General features: G+C 41.9%; 2 protein-coding genes across 3 annotated transcripts; one reads left to right on the top strand and one right to left on the bottom strand.

Moving 5' to 3' along the window:
- The first annotated feature begins 440 nt into the window (after positions 1-440).
- On the top strand, positions 441-3,958 carry LOC128885982 (regulator of MON1-CCZ1 complex). The gene is made up of 11 exons (XM_054140447.1): positions 441-670; positions 756-1,061; positions 1,140-1,314; positions 1,406-1,565; positions 1,693-1,798; positions 1,866-2,019; positions 2,089-2,152; positions 2,292-2,511; positions 2,582-2,751; positions 2,827-3,102; positions 3,213-3,958. Exons 1-11 carry the CDS (start codon positions 551-553, stop codon positions 3,472-3,474), a joined length of 2,013 nt encoding a protein of 670 aa, XP_053996422.1. The 5' UTR covers positions 441-550; the 3' UTR covers positions 3,475-3,958.
- LOC128885994 (GTP-binding protein Di-Ras2) lies at positions 3,463-24,797 on the bottom strand. 2 transcript variants are annotated; one of them, XM_054140479.1, is made up of 5 exons: positions 24,677-24,797; positions 8,193-8,764; positions 7,961-8,106; positions 7,590-7,855; positions 3,463-6,922 (listed from the first exon to the last, which is right to left on the bottom strand). In XM_054140479.1, exons 2-5 carry the CDS (start codon positions 8,377-8,379, stop codon positions 6,715-6,717), a joined length of 807 nt encoding a protein of 268 aa, XP_053996454.1. In that variant the 5' UTR covers positions 8,380-8,764; positions 24,677-24,797; the 3' UTR covers positions 3,463-6,714. The 2 variants fall into 2 exon arrangements, with proteins under 2 accessions (XP_053996454.1, XP_053996453.1); XM_054140478.1 differs by lacking the exon at positions 24,677-24,797 and adding an exon at positions 13,907-14,108.
- Positions 24,798-25,787: the final 990 nt, after the last annotated feature.

Raw genomic sequence — 25,787 nt, 5'->3', positions numbered from 1 at the left:
AATAAAATTAAATAGTAGTGATAAAATGGTCAGCGTATCTGTGATTATGTTAAATTTATCATTTATTTAAATATTTTATTTAATACTGGTTTTGTTACCAGTGGCGCCATCGATGGCAAAACGCCCAAGTTTGTAATGAAAATAGTTTCTGTTGTTACTACTAGATGATGTCACTAACTAAAGGGTCGATAATTATTTCTGGATTAAATAACTATTCATAACAACGAACAATTAACATATCAACTAATACACTGTAGTGTTATACAGCAAAGAATCGTATTAATTATGCATTTATGATAAATAAAAAAATCGATTTAAAGTAATCGATGGCGCCATCATACAGAACCAGTGTCAACTATTTTCGTTACAAACTTGGGCATTTTGCCACCGATGGCGCCACTAGTATAAAACAAGTCACCTAACTAGTGTATTGTACTAATGCAATAACGCACTGCAAATAGAAGAAAAGCTCAACTCTACTAGTGTCACTTGGAGTTTGAGAGAATTTTTGTAAAATATTAAATAATCAGTAGGAAATTAACGGTGAGATATGGCAACTGCCAGTCAAGATGCCGACGATGATTATTACTTGGAACTGTCTTCTGATCCAATTAAATTTGAATCGGTCAGCTGTCTTACTAATGTTTTCTTTGACGACTCGAAACAACAGGTTAGGATGTTAGATGTTTACTTACTTGCGTTTTACATAAAGCTCAATTATCAGAAAGAAACAATAACGAACTGTTCGCATTCAGGTGTTTGCCGTTCGATCGGGAGGTGTTGCAGGCGTATTAGTTAAAGGACCTAATCAAAGTATAAATTTTCGAATGGAAGACAAGGGTCCAGTTATTTCCATTAAGTTTTCTCCTGATATGAATATACTCGCTATACAACGCTCAAACACTTCTGTCGAATTTGTCAACTATTCTCCTACCATTGGATTAGACAATATAGAATATTCACAGCCATGTAAAGGAAAGAATGCCACTATTTTGGGATTTGTTTGGACACATGGAAATGAAATATTGCTTGTCACTGATTATGGAGTTGAATTGTTTCAAGTAAGAGCATAAACCATTATTTTTAAGACTTATATTGCTTGGTAAACATACACATATAAGTATTTTTTGTTGTATTAGGTGAATCCTGAGAAACGAAGTGTTAGAGCTATAAAATGTTTAAGTTTAGGTGTAAATTGGTTTGTTTATTGTCCACAAAGTCAGTTAGTATTGTTATCATCTGGTACAGCAGGAAATCAAATGCAGGCATTACATGTAACATTGGGGAATCTCCATAAGTTAACAAAATTTGAAAGTAAGACGTTCACAAGTTTAGCTTAATCAGTTATTAGCAATTGCCAATGTGCCGGAAAAGTATACACTGCCCCATGATGAAATTGCTTTAGTGGAGCCTAGTACAACGAAACCAGGCAAACCAGCAGTTTCGGAAAGAGATGTAGCTCTGGCAGTCCTATATGGAACACCCTGTATTATTTTGTTGCGCCATCAGCCAGGTGCTAATCGTTCGACGGGCGCTGCTTCTGTATACGTATACACTGTTCATAAGTACGTGTTAAAAGCCATTTTAATTTTTAGGTTTTATCCTAGAATTAAAATGAGTTTTACTAACTTTATACAAGCAAGTTTTCTTTAATATCTGTGTGTACTTGCATTTCATGTATCATTCATATAGGATGACAACAATTAAAAGAAGTCACGTTTTGAAGCTCGACGTCAGTGGTCGATTTGCTATCAACGTTGTAGATAATCTTATTATTGTTCATCATCAAGCTTCAAAAGTGAGTTTAGAAACTATAGAATCGCTAATATGAATTGTCCGCTGTATGAAACTAAATAATCTTTTAGACTTCAATGATTTTCGATATCATGTTATCGGGCGTGAGCGACGGCACTGTAATGCATCATACTAGCGTGGCACCGGCGAAATCGATAAAACCGTACAATCTAAAAGTTCCAGGCACAACTTTATCGGAACAAACGTATCAGCCTTGCCAATTGTGTATCCTTGCAAAAATGATCAGTTAACATTTTCTGTTCGTAATACACGTTTTTCCTCAATGTTCAACAGATTCACCAAATTGGGTGGTTTTTCAGCCAAACATAGTCATAGATGTCAAATTGGGTTGCCTATGGTAGGTAGGTCTATTAAATTCCGATTGTTCCAATCTAGTAGTTCGCGACATCGTAAGGTACTTTAATCTAAAGAGAGGAAAACAGAAACTGAAGAGTGCAGAAACACAGGAAACTTACTCGATTACGTTTATCGATCAGGTACGTTGAACTGCAGTTGGATGTATTGGTGAAGCTTATCACGGACAAAGTGTTGCTGGTCGAATTTTTAATGCAACGGTCGAACGCGAAGCAAGCTTTAATACAGGTGTTGCAAAATTTCATGATGCAATTACCTGTTAGTTTAATGGATATGCCAACTGTATTCGACAAGTTGAATTCCGTGTACAGGAATTACTTGGAAAGCGAAATACAAAGTCAGGTGACGTGTCTTTTTGTACGTTTGTTGAACTTTGTTCCTTTTGTATCAACGTTCACTTTGTTTCGACTAGATGGGCACTCCTTTACAAAGTAACGTGAAAAACATTGGCACTGTAGTAGAAAATTATAAGTACAAGCTCTTGCTTGATCAAAGCGACACGTACAGTTATATATTGTCAAAGTTTCCCGAAGATACAATCGAACCGAAAATGATCATATGGGTTCTCCTCGAATACATCAGGTGTTTGTCTAATCGATAAAACATAAAATGAGAGAAGAAAATTAAAAACATCTTTCGGTTCGACGTTTGTTTTAGATCGTTGGCAGAACATGGAATACCCGTGCAGCATTATTTACACGAGTTAATTATCACAACGTTGGTACAACGCAAAGCGTACTATCAGCTTCATCAGTTGCTACAATATCACGTGGTTGCTGATTCAAAACCTTTGGCGTGCCTGTTACTCTCTTTGGAAAACCTATATCCGGCTGCACACCAGCTTGCTTTGGATATGCTTAAACGATTAGGAAATGCCCACGAAGAAATAATCGAGGTCCTCCTCTCGAAGGGCCATATCTTGCCGGCGTTACGGTAAATGTTCTCCCAGAAGTGTTACAAATTATTTGATATCGCTAATACTCTCAAAGAAAATAGTTTGTAGAGGGAACACCTTTAACGGACTCTTGCGTTTCCTATTTCAGATACATTAGATCCGTTGGAATGGTTGATCAAGTCTCCGCCCGAAAATTCTTAGAAGCGGCAAAAGCAACCGAAGATGCAACTTTGTTTCATTCGGTTTTCAAATTCTTTGAACAGCGGAACGTACGGTTACACAATACAACGGCCTTTGCTAAAGGAGAACACTGTCAGCCTTACGTTCAACACTTTAAGTATTTATTCTATGGAACGGACAATGGATGCAATTCGGATACAAATTCTAACGTCACTACGATCTCTTTATGAGGCTTTAGCTTTATTTTGTTGTAACGTGAAATAATAACAAGAACAGCATAAACAACAAACAATAATATATTTTAAATTTATAATGCAGAAGAAGCAGGGGCATTGGCTAGTCGTTTCAGAATCTATTTGCTTCTTCCTCGTGTTGCTATTCGCGGAATACGTTCAAGAAGCATTATTTACAGTTAATTGTATTTGTTTATACAATTTACGGAATTTCATGGTATCGGGAGCGACTAGCTTGATTCATTTGATAACGCATTGATTTGTATTCTTTGCTTCCGTAGACGCGACATGCAGCAATCGTTCCACGATTTGGGTTGTTGCGTAGCCACAGTGATACGTTAATACGAAACACGATACTATACATGTTAACAAATAATGGCACGTCGATACACTTGCGTACGATACGACTACATGTACGCTAGATTAAAATAGGAAGAAACAAGATTTTAATTTTCAGTAATAAAAATATCTTTTTTTTGTTTTTCTAGTTTTTCTTCTACCCTTACTCAACGCATTACGAATTATTCAGCGGGAGAAATGGATTTACGTACGTTCTCGAAATCGATGAAGAGATATGTTATTCTTACAGGGTACAGATAATTACTTTGGTGTTTACAGTTTAGACAAACAGACAGTCACAAAATATTTAGTAAAATTGGTCTGGTGTGTGTATGTATGTGCACGCGTATGCGTATGTATTACATCTCGGCAATCGTAGCTATTTGAATCTTCAGCGACTCGGGATCGAGTTACACGATTATTATTAAGCTCGTACATTCGGATGACTGTTCTTCATTCCTGCATTCAACATCCTGAACTATGGCCCGCGTGGCCTGAAAATAAATGTCTTCATCACAGGGCTGAAACCTTTGACTGAAATATTATTTTTTACAAAAATTACTTGACTTTTAATAATCTTGCTATCGCATACGCGTATCGATATTATTGGTCTAGAAAATGTGAACCTCGATACCAAGTCGTTCGATCGACAAAACTCCGATTCGCTCGATGGGACCAACGAAGTAACGCGTAGAAGAGGACGGACAGGATAATTCGTCGAGACACATTCGGTCCATTTTAAATTTCACGTTTATCAAGATCGAACAAACGATCGTCGATCTACTTTGAAAGCTTACTTAAAGCTGTACGAAACGACGAGAAAAATGAATACTAATCTTTATATTAAATACTTTTCTAATTATGGACTTTGAATTAGTTATTTCTGAAGAGGACTCAGAAAGAGAGGGGTCGGAGGCAAACATTTGTGATACAGTGTAGTCAGATTAGGTCTAAATTGTACTCTATCGCATACATTTTTAAATGGAAATTATTTCTTGCAATGATAATTCGTTTCACACTCTGTATGTACGTCGACGAGCGAATGCAACTCGGCGAACCGATGACAAATCGTTATTCGAATAGGGAAATAAAAGTGAAAAAAAGAGTGTGAAATGTAAGGGAAAAAATGCGAGCGCATATTGGCATGGAACAATCGATTGGTCGAGTATGCGGTTGAACGTGTATAGGTTTGAGTTAGGTAGAGAGATCGACGCATTCGTTGCGTTCCGTTTGCCACAATTCCAGCGACTCGCTTCCGTAGGTAGCTTTGTGTCTCTATTTTGGATTCGATTCGATTGGATTGGATTACTACTCGACTATTGTTTCTAATGAAACGAATTTGAATTTTTTCACATTGGATCGCGGAATTTTTCACGCTTTTATTTGTTGGAAAAGGTGTCGATAATATATCGCGCAATTGCTGAATCATCTCTCGCTTTCGTTTCACTCGTCAAGCACAGAAACATTTTTTACTAGCCCCGTTGCTCTCATACGTTTCGATCTCAACGAATGAATACGGTCACCTAAGTTTCGCTGACAAATACATACATCAACGCCCTTTGCAAGCATGTGCGTGTACAAAAGACGGGTCGAAAAATAGATTTAATTAAATTGTATATGGAATTATAAAAATTGATATGCTGCTCGCTTTGGATCCAGATATTATTATATCAAACTGCAAGGTTCTTTTGTTTTGTACGGTTTGCTGCGTATCTGGTGGTACGACGCCGACGTTGCATTTCAAAACTATTTTGGAGTGCACAGGGAAAGGAAACCTTAGCAGACTTATTTCCAAGTTTCACTTAATACCGAATAAAATTTTTGAAATTTGATGTGAAATGTATAAGAATGAATCTCTATCTGTTAACAGTATGGATGTAAATTATGACGTTAATTTATATATATGTAGGTGTGTATCTCTGTATAACTTTTGGCGAAGTTGATTGTACACAAGCGTCTGGTCGTACAAGGTACCACCTGAAGTGATATCCTTTCGTACGTTGAAAGGTTCCCCATCCCTAAGCTAGCCTAACAACTATGAAACGCAACGTGTTCCAGACAGATTGCCGGTACAGGTACATTTCCCAAAACTATAATTGTCCTTACCTACACGCACTACACGCATACGTATACGAGACGTGTGCATACTTGCCGAAATACAAATATTTTCATGCTTGCAAAAATTTGCACGAGTCGGTCTTGATTGAAATAAATATTTGCGAAAACTGAACGGAACGGGAATTATTCGTTCCGACCATCGTTCGCGCTCAATATCTCATTCCCCTTTTTTTTCGAAGCGAGCTGAGTAAATTCTGTGAAAATTAAAACGGTTCGCTCGTAATACCATACGTAAAGTCTATACGTGAAGCGGTCGAACGATGGCGGAGACCGTCCGGCCAACGAGTCTTTGACGTTTGGTAGAAAGGACTCGAGCAAAATCGCGTCTCTCTCAGAAAAAACAAACGAACATTTTACAAAACGGTGTTTAAGGTGTTCGAGGTGTTTCTACCAAATTTTACGATTCAAACGGAAACAAATTATCACGCCACGTGAACGCACGAAACCTTTGCGAAATCATGTACAAGATGTTTGGCAATACGAAAATAATTGAGATCGTTATTCCTATCGAGGGTTCCCATGTTTATCTTTAAATAATGAAACAATGATAATTTACAGGACGATTCAGAAGCAAAGCGGATATATAGCAATTACGTCTTGTGCGTTCAAGTAACACGGCAACGATGCGTTTCCGCCTCTAGTATTCCCGCTACCACCGTCTCGCGTATAGAGTTTCGGCCGCGCGATCGATCGCGTTGCCATCGAGCCTGTTCGATCTTACCGATTTTATTACCGGCTGTCGACAGACGAAGGATGGGATCGGGAGGAACGATGATTAAATTACGAGATGTTGCAGTCGTCCGTGTGAGCGTCCCTGATTTGCTGCTTCGTTTTCCGCGAAGCGCGTCTGATCAAACTTCGACTGCGCGGTTTGCTCTTCGTCTCCTCTGTAACAGCCACGACGTTCGAACCTTGTGCCGCGACTGTTTGCTGGGAATTCCCACCGTGTCCACCGGCGCTCCCTGTTCTGCCGTGTGGGCTACCAGACCTACCGATTTAATCAACATATTCCAGTGAAAAATCATGGAATGCAAAGGGCTGTGGAGGTACCAGGCAGTCAAATTGCTCCAAAATCAAATCTTTTTCGACCCATTCTTTTATTAAAACAAACATTATTTTCGTTTCTCTTTTTCGCCACAAAGGTGACGTAACTCTTTAATCGAGTGAGCCTCCGGGGAACCGACCGATGCTTTCATTCTCCTTTTATTCTGTGAGGACACAGACCGAACCGATGGAAATTTAGTTTTCGCGCAAATTCCCCGGAAACAGTGGCGCGTCGAGAAGCAATTTAACTCGAAGGAAACACGAATCGATTTTTATACGTAGCAAGTGCGACCGGACATCGAAATTGCGTTCGCGTACGCGATAACTTTTGCATATTAAACTACGTTGTTACACGACACGTTCAAAGGTGTGAAGTAACTGCTTCGTGTTATCGGGAATTCCTTGTTTTTGGTTACAATAGCTCGCAATTAACGGAGTTGCGAAACTCGAAATTGAAATTATCAAATCGAATCGAAAGGATAATTTGAATTGCTGACGGAGAGGCGAGTATGGAGCTACAACTGTCTGGTATCGCGGGATCGGTCCTCGAATAGTCATGGCATTCCTCTAGAGGCAAACAAGGAGTGATCGGTGCGAAAGAGTTGAAATACCTGCGAGATCCGTACGCGGAACATCTTCGTCTAAGGCCCGATTCGTCAGACTCGCCAGCGTTGTTCTTCTGCACGATTCTGGACAGGGCGACGAAACATCTGAAGACGTCTTTGATATTGTAATCGTCCTTGGCGGAACATTCCATCACCTTTGCTCGGAGCTTCGGCAATTTGCAAAATACCCATTCGCTCACGTCCTCGATGGCCACCTCTCGCCGCGTTGGTGCAAGGTCCAGCTTGTTTCCGGCAATTACGATCGGTACTTCCTGTCGAACGGCATCGAGAAAGGATCAGAAACGTTAAGCTTCCGTCGCTACCTTTAACTCACACTTATCCCTCTGCAAAGCCAGATTGCCTAGACAGATCGGTACCTGGAAATCGGGTCGCTGTTCTCTGACTTCTTCGAAGCATTGCTTGACGCATTCGAAGCTTGGTAACGAGGTTGTAGCGTAGACCAGAAGAAACGCGTGCGCCGTGGCTATGCTCAATCTCCTCATAGCTGGAAACTGCAAATCGCCTGAAATCGAAGATGCTTTTATTCGTAGTAAAATTCATAGAATAAAATTCTGTTTGTCTAGGCGCGATGAAAAGTTTGCAGCTTACCAGCGGTATCCAGAAGGTCGACCTTGAGCGTCAGGGTTCCCAGAACGCATTCTCTCGAATAGAGATCCTCGACTGTAGGCCTATATCTCTCGTTGAATCCTTGGCCGAGCAATCGCCGTATGATCGCGCTTTTCCCAACGCCAGCACCGCCCAGCACCACCAATCTGATCCTCTCGAGATCGGCCATGTCTCGACTTGAAACTCGAGAAAAGGGAGCGCGAACACGCCACCACCTCAGGAAGGCATTGGCTGACAGCAGCCGGTTAGCTCGGTGGTCGTCTGAAACCCAGCCACCCCGACCACCCGACCAACCGCCTCTTCTACAAACCTAATATCCTCTTCTTTTATTTCCTCCGTTACCCCCGAGAACTAGCCACACCCTACTCTACTCCGCTTCTGTTTTCTTCTATCTCTGCTCCTTCTGCTACGTTTGCTTCTCTCCTCTGGACTGATCCGACTCGATTCGACGATAATTCGATTTTCCTTCGACTTGCCACCCACGAGGCAAGGACGTTCCGTTTCCGTCCAGCGATCGCGATCGAATCTCTACGACCGCGTCCGAGTTGATGCTCCTTAAGGAAATTTTCGATAGATTAGCGACACCGAGATTACGTTCGGAACAAGAATTAGCTATCGCGATCGATCAATATTACGCTCGATCTTTTTGCTTTCCCTCGGGGAGGTTTTTTTTTTTAACGTGACGCTAGGTTGCTAAAATTTCAAGTGTATAATCGAAAGAATGATAAATCTTTGTGAAAAACGCGCTCGATTCGAGCCGGTGCACGAGACTCGCAAACGCGTTTGCGTGACCAGCAATAAGGAAGCTTCGTTATCCGTCGCGATGAGCGATGACTGCCAGAAGGATTTCGACCATAGTTTCCCAGCAGATATACCTCCGTTACGAAAGGAGACGAAGGAAGATAACAGACTCAGACAATCCGTGGCTTTCGCCGGTGGAGAAATACCTAGGATGAACGAGACAATCGTGAACGATCACGGAATCAAGAATTAGCTTGTTTCCATGAAATACGAGTCGAACGATTAACCCTCTCGCTGCTGCAACCGTTTATCAGAGACGATATTCCTATCCTCCTTTGTTTCTTTTCGGATGGTCTAGCCGGCACGAAAATTGTTTGAAATGTTTCATTTAAATTCACAGATTAATTTGAAGTAATGCTTTCCAAAGGTTTTCTACCGAATTTCCGAATGAAATTGATGGATTTTAACGAGCATCGAAAATCATATCGTTTCTTCGCGGAAGAGCCCTTCAGCGGATCTAGGACGAAACGCCGTAATTATTGGTGTTCGTTAAAACTCATTAATTTCATTTATATCGAGGAAAGCGGGGTAAGATGGGAACGGTATGAAAAGGTTGGTCGAAAATTCTATATACATCGCGATCGTTAAGGATTGAAAAATGGCTTGTAATCGCTTGAGAACGCTGCGAACTGACTAAAACTATTCGAGTCGCGTGCAACTCCACTGTTGTTCCATGTTTTACAGTTTCGAAAAGATGACAGAGTAGCGGAGCAAATGTAGCAATAACTCCTATTTGCTAAAATTTGCCAAAGTTCAGTTCATTTTCGCTCGTGTTAGGCGTGCGTTCTCTCTAAAACGAGTCATCTCTACAGAGTACAATGGAATGGAAGAAAGTAACCAGCGTCTCGCGTTTCCAACAGAGCTGAACGAACCATTCGCGTCGAGAATAGTTTGACGCGTGTTTTGTACGCTGCAACGGGTAGTAGCACTGGGTTCAATTATTTCTTTATCCGTCGACATTGGGATTATATTCGTTTCGCGGGCGACGATACGAGGTTGAAGAGCAAACAAAAGAGACTGCTTTGAAAGCGTCGCAGCGAGCGCTATAATCGATCGAAACGCGTTTCACCTAACACCAGGGAATTAAAGCCGTCTGCGTGGAAACAAGGATCTGGGTCAAGAAATACGAACTTTAACGCGCCGCGGTATCAATTGATAGTAACACCGTGCTGGAGTCGCTTTCGTCGTTTCAATCGAGGCGTCGTCGCTGTCGACGTCGGATGCTGGAACGCTCCTTTTGCGGGACCAATCGGTTCGTCCGTTCAACGTCTACATCGGTGTTCCTAACCGTTGAAAAACGTACAAGCTACTCGCGTCAATGTCGACGAGATACGGAGGTACTCGTTAGAATCTTGTGATTGACTAGCTTCTTTTTTTGACCCTATTTCCGTAGATGTTAGGTCAAAAAATTCGTCGAACAGTGCACAAACCAGAGCTTGATATATGTAAGTAGCTTGTTCTTTAAATGAGAAAGTTGTCTACACGTGTGCAAAATTTGATCGAAATTGTATATCGAGCCGTTATTCAGCCTTGGTAAAGCCAGTGTCTGACCATTACTCGTTACTTGTACTTGCGTTGGATTTTAGCCTGGTAAACCAACGTTCCTGATCACTGTGCATCCGAAACAACCGCGTATCCCGCAGCTGGTCGCTGGAAACAATCTTGCTGCTTATGGAAAACTCTCGCGGGATGTGCAATTTAGGCGGAATTACGTTAAACATTAGCGTGTCCGGTTAAACTCGTTATCGATGCTAAATGTTTTCGCGGTTCGCGGTTGTAGAGTGGTGTGTTTCATTGAACGGGGAATCGCGGTTGCGTGCTCTTATATGTTTTCTCTATCCAGCGATACACGAAACGTAGCAATTTACCTTCTCTGCATATGATTTCGATCCCGATTACGATTTCTCTTCTGGTTTCGAGTTTCACGCAAAGAACTGACGTCTGGAATATCTCCCCGGTCGGAAACGAATTCTATTTCACCTCCAGGCCTAATTCTGCAGTTATTTATACTCTCTGTTTTATATTATTTATTTCGTACGGGCAGCAGGTGAACTTTTCGACATTTCCAACCCACACAGAGGGGTGTATTCGGAATAACAGCAAACGAGAGCAAAAAGCTACAGCTTGTTATCGGACTCTGGTCGGCGTTATCCGCCAGGACGACCGCGTGCGAAGCTAATTAGCGTTTCGGTCGCTGAAGCCGCAAACCGCACATACCAGTACAGGTCGCGATGGCCGTGCTGATCGCGTGTTCGTCGACAGAAACTGCGCGATGTGCGACACGGCCGAACGATACCGCGTTCTATCGTTTTCGGTTCGACCTGCCCCGACAGGGACTGCTTCGGTAAATCGCGGTCCAATTAAAGGCCGCCCGTCGAATAACCGCCGACTTCCACGGCAACACCTGCCGCGTGATGCTACTAATTGGCAAGTGTACGTAATTCTCTTATGACACGAAACTTTCAAAATATACCTTCCATATAATATGGCCTGAAAACTGAGGCAGCTTTACAACTGGTTATTAGATCGTATCGAATGAAATTGCTGATATTTTATCCGTTGGAGCGTTATTAATAAAGTGGGACGTCAATTTACTAGCATTATTTCGTTCGGTTAATATTAAAATGTATCGACAGGATTAATAGCAAAACGGGTAACAAGATTTTATACGCAATTCAAATATGAACAGGAGTGGAACAATTAGGGAGGTATCGAAAACGACGGTTCATTCGAAGAGGACCACAACCGTCTGCTCTGCTCACACGCCTACTCGCTGTCATTTTTATTATTATTCGCAAGCTGCAATTTCAGAGAGAATTTTATACAAAACGGAGGAGCAAACGGTGTTCGCGAACAATCGACGAAATCACCAACGGTATACGGCAGAAAGAAACGGACAAAGACAGCACGGATATTGCTTTTCTAGCTGCCAGTTGAAAAATACTCGTGTGCTCGTAACTCGTAGGCAGCGTTATGAAAGCTCGTAAACCGGAACAATGAAAGACGTCAAGAGGATCGCGTATCGCGTTCAAGATGGACAACGAGAACCCTGGCATGCGCCTACTCGTAATCTAGCGTCCTTTGCTGATTTGATCAGAAAAGAGGTGTCGTTTTATCGACGCAGATCGAAACAGTTTCGCGTGTCCGAACGTAAAAATCATTTATAACGTTTGGGTAGAAATTGTTTCCCATGTCGGGGTATAAGTAGTAGTATTGTTTCGATGTCATACTGTATCGACTGTATTATAATAGTTTGCGGCCCGAATCTGTGTTTGCGAGTTGTTCGCGCGAAAGGAGAAACTTTGCAGACTGGATGCATCGCGTTTTCGTATCATGGACGCAAGAGCAACTCTCGCGGAATCTCACCGATAAACCACCGAAGGCGACCTATCGACTGCTTCGACTCGAAACGATTCGTCTTCTTTCGCTGGTCGAAACGAGTCCTCTCAACTACGAATCACTGGTTCCTCGATCTCTCCTCGAGCGCACTACCGTTGAAATTGCGTTTAAGTCGGATAAGCTGACTTCCATCGTCTTTGTAAAAGCGTGTTCAAAGTTGCACGTCGGTTAGTTTCGGTTCGAAGAAACTCATTGCGTGGAATATACCGTTTACCGTTTGTATCGTCTAGCGGAATGTGCTCGCTATGTACATATGTATACTCTATGTACCACTATCTGGTACCGTCAACGTATGTTGAGATCATTTTCCAAAGTATCCCAAATATTCAAATTAATCCACGCGTGGATTGCGTCGCGTTAATGCTACTCTATGCATATTAAAGAAAAAATTCCCTGATTCTGCCGTGAGATTCATTTAAAGAGGATTCGCTTTTCGCAGAACGTACAATAATATCCGACAGGCTACATGGGGTAGTAAATTGCCGACTCCTAACATAAACAATGCACCCTCGTGAATGGTTGGCTGTCGATGCCTCGTAGTCTCGTGTCGTAGGATTGATTGTGTAGAATAAGCTTGGACGCGTCAAACAAGCCAGGCAACTCGACGTTGCATTGCCTAAAGGATGAAAATATTGTCCCAAAGGATCTTGCCGCGTAGCAGGGAAACTTTGGATGAGATGAGTGCGAGGGACAACGTGCCACTTATCCCAAAACCGTCCAAGGGAAAATTATATTGTATCCTTATACAGCGATGGATCGGAGAGAAAAAAAAAACAATGGAAAAGAAATCTATCTCTCTATCCTTCTTTAACTTGCATTCTTTATTTAAAATTTACCTTCCTTCCTCTTCACTTTGGATAGCTTACCCTTCTTTCACTTATAGCGTATTGAATAATCATGTCGAAGTGATCGGGTGTTGAATAAACAAAAACTTTCGAGTGGTCTCGACGATCCAAATCCGATGGATTTGAATTTAAAGAACAAGCAGCCCGAGTAACAAGTTCGTTCGAGAACTGTTTGGCTACTCTCGGCTGAAATATCATGCATAAATCAGACGCAATGTACAACATTCGATGGAACTTTTTTAAATAATGCATGCGATCGATTATTCGAGAAATTGACAAGATGACCTTGTTAACTTTCCATTAAGTAAAACGAGTAGCTATCGGACATTCTACACAGACAGTTTAGTAGGATACTAAACTATACTACATAGCTTGGTTCGTGGTTAAGGATTGTTGGAGTACAGGGATGACCGTAACTTGGGAATAAGCTCGAATAGGGCAGATGTTTATGCAAACTCTCGCCATTTGTTTTTGTATCTCTCCGAACCACTGCTGAGATGGGTTTCAAATTCTAGAATATACAACATAATATATGTATAATGCTTGAAATTTTGTTGGTAATTCAAGCACATTCGTAGTTCGTTATAAGAAACTAAAGCGGAACGTCTTCGAGGAATTTTAGCTGCGTTAAAACAGTCGTAGAGTACTTACAGCTACGGATCCGTCCGTATAAATCCGTTGTTCGTTTTGTTTGTGAAAAAGTCGTTTGCGAGTGAAGATGATGAATGCGTCCACGCTTACGAATCCTTGGCGTGCCTTCCTACATACGTTACAGCACCGATGCTTCCTTGCAGCGCGTGGGTCGAGCAGTATATGTATATATCTAGACGCAAGAAAAACCGTAAAACAGGATCATAATAGGAAAATTAACAGGGATAAATGCGCGGTGACAATTTCAAGCGCATCGCGTTACTCGGCAGTTCGTGAAAGTAACAAAATTAGACCAATCGCGAGGTTTCTTCCGTATTACGTGCCAGTTTTTCCTGCGCCACAAGGAACTTCGCCGTTGCCTCGTTAATAAGTCGTCAATAATTGAATAAGATAAAAAAAACTTTCTCCCTACAATCTGTCACACTATATATAAGACAAAGTGATTAAGAGGGAGTGAATGTGCTTGCGCAGTGCGCGTGTTCGTAAGGAAGGCTTGGTGGTCGCGCTCATTCTACCCAGATAACGTTTACACAGATTTATCTTGCGACAAGCTTTGCTAAGCTGTTCGTTCGCTTCGTCGACTATACGCTGGTAGATAGATTTCGCTTCGTTACCCTTTCCTGGAGGCGTAGTTTCCTTGTTCGATGAATGAGAAGGATCGCAGGACGATCACTTTAGAAGAAACAATTTTTATCTCGCTTAGATGAAATGAAATTTTGTCGGTAATAAGGGTGGTTTTCCAACGGTAGAAAAATTGAAATTTTTTAGAAATCTGAAGATGTATCGCGATTACGTTAAATGGGACAAAACTCACACAGTAAACCAAACTTTTGTTTTCCATATGAGGAGCGATTGTTCGCGAAACGGTCAGACAAAGGGGGTAAGAGGAATACGGAAGTCCGCGTGAAAAGAAAGAGCCAGTTGTGTTTGATCCGCTCGAGCACGCATCGGGAAATTGAATCTTTCTATAAATAAGAACGAACTTCCGTCGCGCTCACTTGTAAATTATAGCCACACAACGGCCGCCTGACGACACCGATGCTAACTCGTTACTATTTTTCTTTGAGTGAAGGCTTGTGGTAGCTGGACTTGTTCCTCGATTTCTTAGACTCTCGTTGCGCAACTGCGCCTCGACAAACAACATCCGCGAAACGCCTCCTCCCTTACGGAGTTCCGTGGTATTTTATTCGCAGAATACGCGACGAATAAAACTCTGTATAGAGATTTAATCGGATAAGCTTTCATCCATTCAACGAGAAACATTATTTCATTTAAAACGCGAATTGCAATTTTCATTGAACAAATAACGGATCAGAAGTTGTACGTATCTTTTGTTTCGTTTTGTTATTTTTTTATTTAGAACAGAATTTTTCTCATATCTGTCTCTCGATTTTAACGAACCTTTACGAGCTTGTAAAACGACAAGAGATACGGAATTCGTATTTTTCCACAAGTTCGACCCTTAGTGCTGTCTTGAGAAATGCTGGAGATACAAGGATGTTTTTAAAACAAACCGTTATTCTCTATCTTTGTTTTCAAAATTGTTGGGAAGCAATATCGTTTCAACGCGAAATCCTTAGGGTAATTTCAATCTTCGAACGTTTGGTAAGTCTTATCTGATGTTTGGTCAAACCACGGAAGAGGAACCACTCATCTCCTCGCTTCGTTGGCGTTTACACGAAAATTCATCGAAGAGCTAACAACACATGACAGCTAATTTCCGGGAACATTTGGAGTCGATGTCTACTTGAACTCGCTACATACGCGCTGCTCGACTTTGCTTGCTGCACGTACCCTTCGGTGCCACCTCCTTCCCTAAACAAATTTACATGCGCGATCAAGTTCTGCCGTCCCCTTTCTCTCCCTCTCCCATCCTTAATCTTTTGCACTTGGAAACAGAGGTTAAACAACACTTGAAAAAAGTTGGCAACGCTATTGCAAAACTTTGCCACGTATCCGTTTAGAGCGTATCGAATTTTACCCTTTTTAACAGACGAAACTTTCAGCAAACAATTGTAAATCTAACAGAAAAGAAAAGACTTAATTTAAAGACATTGATCGAGAGGAAAATTAAAAAAATGTTACAGCTACGACGATATTAATACCACGAAAGAAAGAAATGTTTAATTTTTTTCTTTTTCTAGAAGATGAAATAGAACTCGCTGCAATAGCGGGTTAGAAAATTTTTACACGTACACGTACCGGTGATGTACGTACATATTTATTGAATCGCCTGGAAGAAGGAAGAGAAGGGAACCCACTGGAATTCAGACTCAATTTACGAGCGCGAAAATTGCTGGAAGCAAATTTGAAATGCGGGATCTTGGACCGTCTAGGCATTCGAACTCGCGATGTTCGATCGTTATGTTCGTCCCTTGACGAGACGCTGCGTTGGATTGCACGACGTCTAACGTTTCTGGCGAACAAGTTTCTTTACAAGAAACGTTATAATACGTTATAATACGTTATTTTTCATTTCTTTCTCTTTGTACAAGACATTTTCAACGATCCTCTTCGAGTACAGGTTTGCATCGCGGTATCGTAAAATCGTAAAATAGTCGAGGTGAAGTTTGACCTGTCGGGAAGCAAGAAAAATTCAATTTAACGGGACAGGAGTCTCTATTTTCCTCCTGCTCGCTAGAGAATGCGCAACGTCAGTTTATATGTATCCACGTTTGCTAGGTTTCGTGCGGGCTAATAGTTCGAACCACTTGTTGAAAGCGAATCTCTCTGAAACGGTAGCATGTATTTCAATCGAATTCTCAATCTCGGTTCTATTTGTAGAGGCTGCCGTTTTTCTGTTCACTCAGTTTCTGCACAAAAGTTGAGCGTTGTTATTGTCGGAATAAAAATACCCTACTTTATTACAACCACGCGAACGACGTCACGGCACGCGTTTGATGGAAGCGAACAAAGACCTTCGTAGAACACCCGTGTATTCCGTTCGCTATTTCATTTCTGCACCGTATGCGAAGCGTTCTCCTTACATATTAACCGTTGAATTACTTTTGGGGTAATTAGTGATCCCTCTCGAATCAAAAATTTATCATATAAATAACAGCGAAACGTAGACTTTCGTTTAAAGTTGCGTAACAAAGGCATAACAATACTTTGTACCATGACGTACACGCACGTTCATCGCATGCATATTTATCTCTTTATCTAGTCAATCTATATAGCTCGCGGCCATATTATCAAAGGGACGCCGTGTTTTTGTGTTACCGGTATTCGTATTTTTTCTCTGCTCTTGACGCTTGTTTATTCTCTATTTTTTTTCTTTATCAAGAGATATTGTACGGGGCATTTCTGGAAACACAGTCAAGGTGTAGTTGATTGCGAAAAAGTTTAGACGGAGCAAAGGGTAAATCTTACAATGGGGGATATCCGTGGATGATATAATTGTTTCCTCGCAACTGGTGCACCGAAAATGCACAGGGCAATACGCGCTTACACTCGCTTTTTTAGATGGAATTATGCAGTTTCTTGTACATAAATCAGGAGCAATCTTTTACAGACTGCATCGTGGATGGTCGCAATTCACGTTTAGATAAAAGAATGACGAAAGTCCAGCTCATCTCTGGCTTGAATAGACCCTTGCATTAGGCGAAGTTGGTCCCTGCTTCCCATGAAAATTCACGAACGTGATAAACTCGAAACGAGGTACCCCAGGGTGCAGAAATTGCGCACTTTTACGAGGAATGTCTCGTTGGTGTCGGCGTCGGCGTCGGCGTCGGAATCGTTAATCCGATCTAGTCAATGTCTAACGGTTTACCCGAGTTTATCACGCGTTATCTACGCAACGGAGCGCCAAACGCGTTTAAAATTGGAGCGTTAAATCGAGGAAGAGCAGGGACGTGTTGCGCGAGAGACTCGCGTAGAATTTCATTCGAATAGGATAGAAAAGTTTTCGTAACGATTCACTCGCAACGTTTGTTCGGTCCGATGGTTAGTTGGATAAACTGGCATTCAATGCGAAACACGAGATGATTATATAATTCCGATGAAATCACGTATCAGAAATTGTATAGCTTTTACTCGATGAATGTTTAGTAAAAAAGGATTTATTTTTTGCTGTTATTGCGAAGTGTGCCCATCTCTGTTTAAAAGGTATTCTTTAAAAGGATCGAACAGTTTGAAAATCAACTCACGCGGATTTCCTGGGAATCGACGACCGTAATTCCCGTATCACGCGACGGTCAGGTATTCGTCGTTCCGACGTTCGGCGTCGAGCTTTTATTCGCACGCAACACGAGGGAAACCGAAATACCGTGCAGGAGAGCTCGATAGCGCAATCTCGCTCGAACCAGCTACCCTTGCCGCGCAACAAAATAATGTATACGTATGCCAGCAGCTAGCTCTAGTTACCTGCGACGTCACCGCCGCTGCCGCCGCCGCCACCGCCACCGATTTCTACAAAGGAGTCTAACGAACCTCCGCTCAAATTGCATCGAACGTTCAGCCAGCACGCGAAACCGAGAAACGCGAAACGCAGCCGCGTCCTAAATTACTCGCTACTGCAGTATCCTTTGCCACGCGCACCGCGCGAGTACCTTTATCGCGTGGAAACTTAACGCAACGCGAGAAATCCCATATATAACTTTCTTTTCGTATCTACAATTTTAGCATTTACAAAGTCGAAACTGTGTTTACAGTTTACGCAGTGCAAACCGGTAAAAGAACGAAACTTTCCTTTCCTGTCTCTTTCGAGCTTTTGTAAACGCGAAGGTAGATCAAACGTTTCGTTCGGCTCGCAAAAACCGGATAATTGAATTCTACCTTTAACGAAATTTCCCCGAACCGAGCGACACGCACAATAAATTCTTCCTCCATAAAACTTTATTTGAATTTCGCGTTCCCTGGTAAATTGAAAATATAACTCCGTGGACTTGTTTGTTAAAATTAATACAACGCGTTTCAACGAAAGGTTATCGATTGTTTTCGTTCGATACTGTGATCATTGTCATTTAACGAGTTTCAACGAGTAAATCGTGTTTGCGAAGAGGAAAGTCGCGACAGATCGTGTCGCATGTACGCAGAATAATTGATGAGTCCTCTCGGGTTCCTCCCAGCGGAGAAACCGCAAAATAATTACTCGTATTTTGACAAGCGGGTCGCGTTTTTATCTAGCCCGCATTTTTCATGGGACCCCCTGGCAAGCAGATCCGCCGAGTGTCGTAAACGTCTCCCCCGTCGTACAACCGAATTGTGTACCGCCCATCTACCCGTGGAACAATCCATTTCGACGAAGAAACGGAGGGGCCAAATACCTCTCGACGCACATCTCGATATAGTCTCTGCTTCGTGCCGTGACGCTGGCAGTTCTCTTATTAGCGATTTTATCGAACGCAGAGTGGAACGTACAAGAAGAAGAAAAAGCTTCTACTCCTGTAAGAGGAGGAAGACGGAAGGTCATTACGGTTGCTACTGCGCTCAGATTTCTCGTGCAGAGGTAAATGAGAAATGTGGCGTTTTACGAGACGAAGCTTGGAGGAAACCGATTATGAAAGTTGAAAGTTTCATCGGGATAAGCGTAGTATAGGGTAGAGCTTGGCTGCCGTGTCTGACCATTGCTCGCTGTTCTACTTGAGTCGGGGGTTGTAAGCAGTGACGGTGGTCTGTTTCGAAAGATTTGCTCAAAATAGAAGCGAAGTTCTTTTCATTCGACCGAACGAATGAAATAACAGCTATTTCGATTCATCGTTAGCGAGCAATCATTCTTTCTGCTGGTGTATTATTCGTTCGAACAATGAACACGGGAATCTATACAGGTTTCTGTTCTCTTTATCCGTATTTGTATTTCGCGTATGTTATTGCCGAATAAATATCACGTTGTTTGCAAATCAGTCTCCATTTGCCATATTATCGGCTCTGGGGAAGGCAACGGTATGGCGTCGTTCGGTGTCGCACAGTGACGGTATCGATACACTAAACGGCTGCCGTTCGTTGATCGACCAAAGGGCCGTGAAAAGGCCATTTGAACTTTAGTTGGGCGCGCGAAAGGGTGGTGAAATTGGTAAGCGAGGCTTCTATAATTAAAATCTGTTTTTCATCGCGAGTTTATTAGGATCCGTGATTTCACGGATGGAGGGAGGCCACGGGCCACGGGCCACGGGACGACCGAGCGTCCCGTTTCCACCCGAGCGACCGACCAAACGAATGAACCAACGCCTTCGTTGGCCGCGTAGGAGGTTCACGGGAATGGACAATGAATTCAGGCGAGAGAGGCGGTCTAGCGAGCCAGAATTTAAATTCGGAGCTTCGAATTTAACACGCGACGGTCGAAAGATAGTCGTCTGTTTACCGATCGAACTTGATCACCGTCCGACAGCGATCTATCGCAAACAAGTCCTTACTCGTTAGCCTTCTTTATTTAAAAACCCTTCGGTAGCATCGAAAAATATCTATCGAAGCTCGGAATTGGCGTGTAGAAAAGATCAGTTCTGGCTCTCAGTTCTTACAGGAAATCAACTCATTCTCGAGAGTTATTAAAACCAAGCATTGGCTAAACGTCGAAGCACCGAATGAAAAATAGTTTCAAGGGGAAAAAAGGTCGCGTTCGCATGTATAATTTTGCAGAAAACGTGGATAAAGAGACGCGCGATCGAGTCACGCCGCGCCGGGCCATTCGTGAGCGCGAGCTTGTAACGGTTGGTCGATTTACCGTGAAACGATCAAAGGCGGGAACATGTGACGTTGGCCGATCTATTTCTACACCGACCTGTTCGAGTTCGCTCTCGTTTGAGCTGCGGTTCTTCCTCTTTGTCGCTCGCCAAAGATCCTAAAGCCCGTTTATTGGAAAAGTTTGTCGCGGCTGGGATCTACACGCTCGATGGAACTGTTCGAAAGATTGGTCGTGATTATGATACCACTGGCATCTTTTTTTTTCTGAAAGAAAACTACTATTCAGCCATGTAACCATTCCTAAGAAATAATAATTTATTTACGCGTCGTCGTAAACGATGGATCGATCACGACTCTTCTCAAGAAACGTTAGAAACTTAATTATTAATCGAAGTAGAAATACGTGTATTAAATAAGAATGTCGGGGATCCTTACTGGAACGCGACCCTAGGGACTTGAATTTTTCGTTTCGAATCTCGTTTAAAAATCTCGGGACTCGAGGACGGAAGACGAGCATCGATCGTTTGTCTTCCGTACGTGCGAGGGACCGAAGGAACAGCAAGAGAAAAACGGAGAAAATTTGTAGCTTCGTCGACCCCAAGGGAATCGTCAACGCTCTTTCCGCCTTTTTCCTACTTCGTTCGTGACTGGAGCTCTCTCTCCTCTCGTAATCGTTGGGTTCAATCCAAACGAACGACACTGTCGGGTAGGGCAAAGGGAAACCGCCGATACTCGAATGGAGGGAACTCGACACCATTCTATCGATTGCGCGTTTGCAGAGTTCTTCTTCCAAATCCAGCTCTGTGTAACCGGACTTCCCGGTGAGGTTAACCTGCACGAGATATTAGGCTGCGGTTATGGCCCAAGCGAGTTCACACTGGCGATGATTGTGTACCAACATCCCGAACCAACTACCAAATTAATCAATCAAAAATTGGCTAATCTTTCCCTAGAGTTGGCGATAGACGAACGTGTTTAATTGAATTGCAACAATTACGATCAGCTATGACTACTGGAATCAATGAGGTTAATGGCCAATTGCATTTATCCATTAATAATCTAATGTAATTGTCGATTCAATTACTTTTTTATCCAGCGCTAACCGAACAAAGTCTCGCTTGTTGCTTCAACTGAAACGCCCCGTCGCTACACGGTCCGGAGTGTCCCATCAGTGGAATTGTCGCGTTATGGTCGGACAACTATGGAGAACAGCACCCGTCTCAACATTTTATTCTTCGCTTCGTGCCTGTTGGAAATCATTGACTTTTGCTTTTCTTATGCTAATTTTTTCATCGATCCGATAAGAATATTTCTTTACACCGTCTCTAATACACCGTTTTTATCCTGAAAACTATTTCACGAATATAATGTAAAATAAAAAGAAGTTGTCGCGAAAGGTTTCAAAAGTCCACCTACGTTACGATATCCAGCAGCTTACAAAGATGTTAATCCCTGCAAAACGAACCTTCAGTAGCAACCATTGAAACTAACTAAAGAAACGTAAGAAGTGCTGAGATTTGCCTCGACGAAAATGTCCGAAGAGTTCTCGAATAGGAAACCGGAAACTCTCGACATCCTTCGAGGCTGTAATATTCTACGCGACATTTGAAACTTTCAAAGTTCAAGGCTATCGTGCATTTCGAAGGTTTTTCATCAACTTTCATCGCGCAGCAACATTGACCGCCCCATTGCTAGCTCGGATTCAATTATCGCACGAAACGAGACGGCGCGTAACGCGGAAAGTTACGCTTATACGATTCCCATATAATGAACTCTGCTTCGATTTAACGAAGTCATTTTATAATCGTTGTTTTTATTTCGTTTGCGATCGATGCTCTGCTAATATACGTACACGCAAAATGTCGAGCCTCGAAATATCATACAACGAGTTTAATTCGCACGAGTCGAACCGAAAACAGAAATCACCTTTTGAAGATTTATTTTTTACTTTTCGAAGACAATACAACCATTATTCGTTATTTCCTACTTTGCGGGTTTTTCTCTTTTCTCGCTTGCGTTAATATCTCCCGAATCGTTCCAACATGTTTAAAGAGTTAATGCCATAGTACCGTCAATAGTTTCAAACAGCACCGCAAGTAGAAGCGTCTGGCCAGACGCGTTAACCGCGCATTGCAACGGGAGTCTGCAAGCTTTCAGAAGAAGAAAGGACCGTACCATGTAATGGAATAAAAAAAGCTTCTCGTAGTATTACATTTCTATTAGAAGCATTCGTTAAAAAGGTTTCCGTCGTCGGTAGCTCATTACCATTAATTATTACTTTTCATTCTGATCTCGCTAAGGGTAACGAATAATAGCAAAATCTATTTCACGTCTCGTTTGCATCGTGAAAGTTTCATCTGTAAGCGTGCAATAAGGATTTTGCAACGTTATTCAATAAAAAGTTTTCTTTCTAAAACCTTTCCCCACTTTTGTGGGCTGAGAAAATTTATTCATGCAACGATAACTATCGAACTCTTTGCACGTTGTATGTGTGTCACAACTCAATAGAAATGAATGGAAAATTCAGCTTCGCAACAAGTTTCGCACAGTGTCTATGTACTTCGATCTAGAGTCGCTGTACCGAGGGGAGAAAGTAGTTTAACGAGAGAAGGCTTGTTTTCCAGTATAGGCGGGAAATTCGATTCGATTTAACAAGACGTAGCGCCGGCTTTCAACTCTGATTCCGCGAGAAAAACTTTTCTCGCAGCTGTTGCGTTTCTGCGAAAGGCAAACTTCTTCCCGTTGCGTGAAGAGTCGGTGGATTTTTAATAACGTTTTGTGTTCGTTTTGACGATCACAAGAACGCCAGAGCTAATAATTACAAAAAGGTAAAAAAGTTAGTGTGTCGATTTGTAATATCTATGAAATGGATGCAAGTTTTGGTTGCTTGTACCTTGAAGAATACATGAGCACGAACAGAAATACAGGGACCTTTTATGAAACGCAACCACAAAGTGTTAAGTGTTGAAACGACGTCGTGAAACATAGCTTAGGGATGCAAACGCGTGCAACGCGTATAGTGATCCGTGAGAAGAAAATTCATGACCCGGAAGGGAGAGAATGCGAGCGAAATAAGAATGGAGCTGTGAGAGAGCAACGACGGAGAAATAAAAAGACAAAGCGAAAAAGAAGCTGGAGGCGAAGGAAACGAGGGAAGCGAGTAGTTACGAGGAGAAAGCGCAATATCTCGGAAAGTTGAGGATTCTCGTAACGAAAGGAAACCGTCTTCTCGAGAAAACGTTCGACCTTAGAAGCAGACGGAAAACCGCACACCCCTCGAGGCACCGACCGCGATAAACCTCCAGGATTAAAGTCATTCCGTGTACTTGGCGCGAGGCCGTTCGAAAAGATGATTTTCTCTACCGACGATGTAACAACCGTGAACGCGATCCCTAGATATCTTTTAATTCGCCACTATCCTCGGTATACTACGCTGTCTAGGTTTACTATTAATTAATTTCCTGTGAGATGTAAATTCGCCCAAGGATTTATTTCGAGTAAGTATCAATTTGTGGAATTTTTCTTCAGAGTCAATTCTGTCCGTAAAAAGAAATCGAAGAATCATTTACCATTTCAGAATTTGAAATCGTTATACATATATGTAATTCGTTGTATATGTAGATATAATTAATTAAAGTTTGTTCGTGAGACTTTTGGCGAACATCATTTACATTCCAACCAGCTGACCATGCGGCTGCGCGTCCATTTCCTCGTTTAAATATTTATATCTCGATAACACAGCCTTGCATTACAAAATGGGAAAGGACTTTTTGATTCGTACTGGGACAAATAATTGATCTCGAAGAAGACGTCACGCTTTAGAAAACGCGTTGTGAATGTATTTGAAACGTTTCTACTTTGTGATGTTTGGGTTCTTTTCAGTGAAATGGAACAAAAATATCTATCTAATGGAAGAGAACCTATTGTATTTGTACTAGATAATACTAGAATATTATTAATTAGTACTCCAGATGTACTTCAATCTAAGTGGAAGAATAAAAAAAGAGGGAACTTTATTTCATATCCAAGTATACATATAATATATGTATAAGGATACAAATAAGGGCACAACCGTTTACTGATCCATGTAACTGAAAGACTTAGAGTTATTGGCAAATTAACGGGAAATATGGCAAAAATACCACTCACCGAGTTCAACTACCGACAGGTGTTAGGCGATAATGCGACACGGGATAAACGTTTCGACAGCGTGTGACACCAGGACACAGGACGAACGCAAACAGCTATCGCCTCTAGTCGCTGTCGAAACGGCACTGAATCCAACTGAATCAGTGGCAGATTCTACCCCCGGAACCCCGTGTCGACGGTAGCGCCGTCTATCTTTCTATCCCCACCACTTACGTACACAAAACTAAATATTAATTTTTTACTCCGGTGACACGCGTCGACCAATCTTCAACGCAACGTTATTTATTCTGATAATACGGAAGATCGTGGCTGGAAAGAGGAACGTTGTCGTTCTCCTTTCCAAACGAAACTTATCGTTAGTCTTACCTTCGCCATGATTCTTGAATTCAAACGATCACGATTTTTGCGCCGCGATGATGCACCCATCTTCCCAGCAAATACTGTTACCTGCCACAAAACACGCAGTCAGTACTTACTTGTATCGAGAGCTTTTGATTTTCGAGCAAGGTACAACCTTTGGCTGTTCTTAAATCTAACCTTAACCATACACTGTGACGTATATAATAAACGAAATTGTATTTGCACCAACACATATTAAAGGCAAAGTAAAAATAAATCAAGAGAAAATAGCAGAAAGAGGTATTATACGAAGCATTGGTGGATAAAAGATCGAGTGGTGAGGTTAAAAGCAATGTAGATTGAAAAAGGCGGGAATTTCCGAAGGAGGAAAGCTCCATTAACGAGAGGATATGGAAGAAAAATGATGACTGGAATTTAGAGTTTTCTTATATACCTACTCCAGACCATTTACGTTTCATTTATACTTTACTTTAGTAGGTATTAATGCAAAACGTTTCTCTAAAGATTCGTCATTAATTATCGTTAATGGTTTCCATTATTCGGAACGTTTGACTTTGTTGTCAAAGTTCAACGAGATGTGCATTCGCGAACGTTATTTGGCGGGAACCACATCTATTGCGTATAATACGAGAGCATGACTGTATATATTTAATAAATAATAGTTATCTCTGGATGAATAATTAACTTACGAGGGAAATGTCCAATTAAGTGGGATTGCAACACAATGATCAAACTGTTCTCAAAACTCGAG

The sequence above is a fragment of the Hylaeus anthracinus genome, unplaced genomic scaffold (assembly GCF_026225885.1).
Source record: "Hylaeus anthracinus isolate JK02 unplaced genomic scaffold, UHH_iyHylAnth1.0_haploid 11982, whole genome shotgun sequence".
Classification (NCBI taxonomy): domain Eukaryota; kingdom Metazoa; phylum Arthropoda; class Insecta; order Hymenoptera; family Colletidae; genus Hylaeus; species Hylaeus anthracinus.
The sequence above is the reverse complement of the archived record's forward strand: the minus strand, read 5'-3'. Positions and strand labels throughout refer to the sequence as shown.

What these genes read in the sequence shown, in the direction of transcription:
- LOC128885982 (XM_054140447.1), top strand. Translation starts at nt 551, where the DNA reads ATGGCAACTGCCAGTCAAGATGCCGACGATGATTATTACTTGGAACTG. An exon ending in TAAGTTAACAAAATTTGAAA is followed by an intron (nt 1,315 to 1,405) that starts GTAAGACGTTCA and finishes AAATTGCTTTAG; the next exon opens with TGGAGCCTAGTACAACGAAA. An exon ending in TACGTATACACTGTTCATAA is followed by an intron (nt 1,566 to 1,692) that starts GTACGTGTTAAA and finishes TCATTCATATAG; the next exon opens with GATGACAACAATTAAAAGAA.
- LOC128885994 (XM_054140479.1), bottom strand. Translation starts at nt 8,379, where the DNA reads ATGGCCGATCTCGAGAGGATCAGATTGGTGGTGCTGGGCGGTGCTGGC. An exon ending in AACAGCGACCCGATTTCCAG is followed by an intron (nt 7,856 to 7,960) that starts GTACCGATCTGT and finishes GCCGTTCGACAG; the next exon opens with GAAGTACCGATCGTAATTGC. An exon ending in TCCGCGTACGGATCTCGCAG is followed by an intron (nt 6,923 to 7,589) that starts GTATTTCAACTC and finishes TTAAATCGGTAG; the next exon opens with GTCTGGTAGCCCACACGGCA.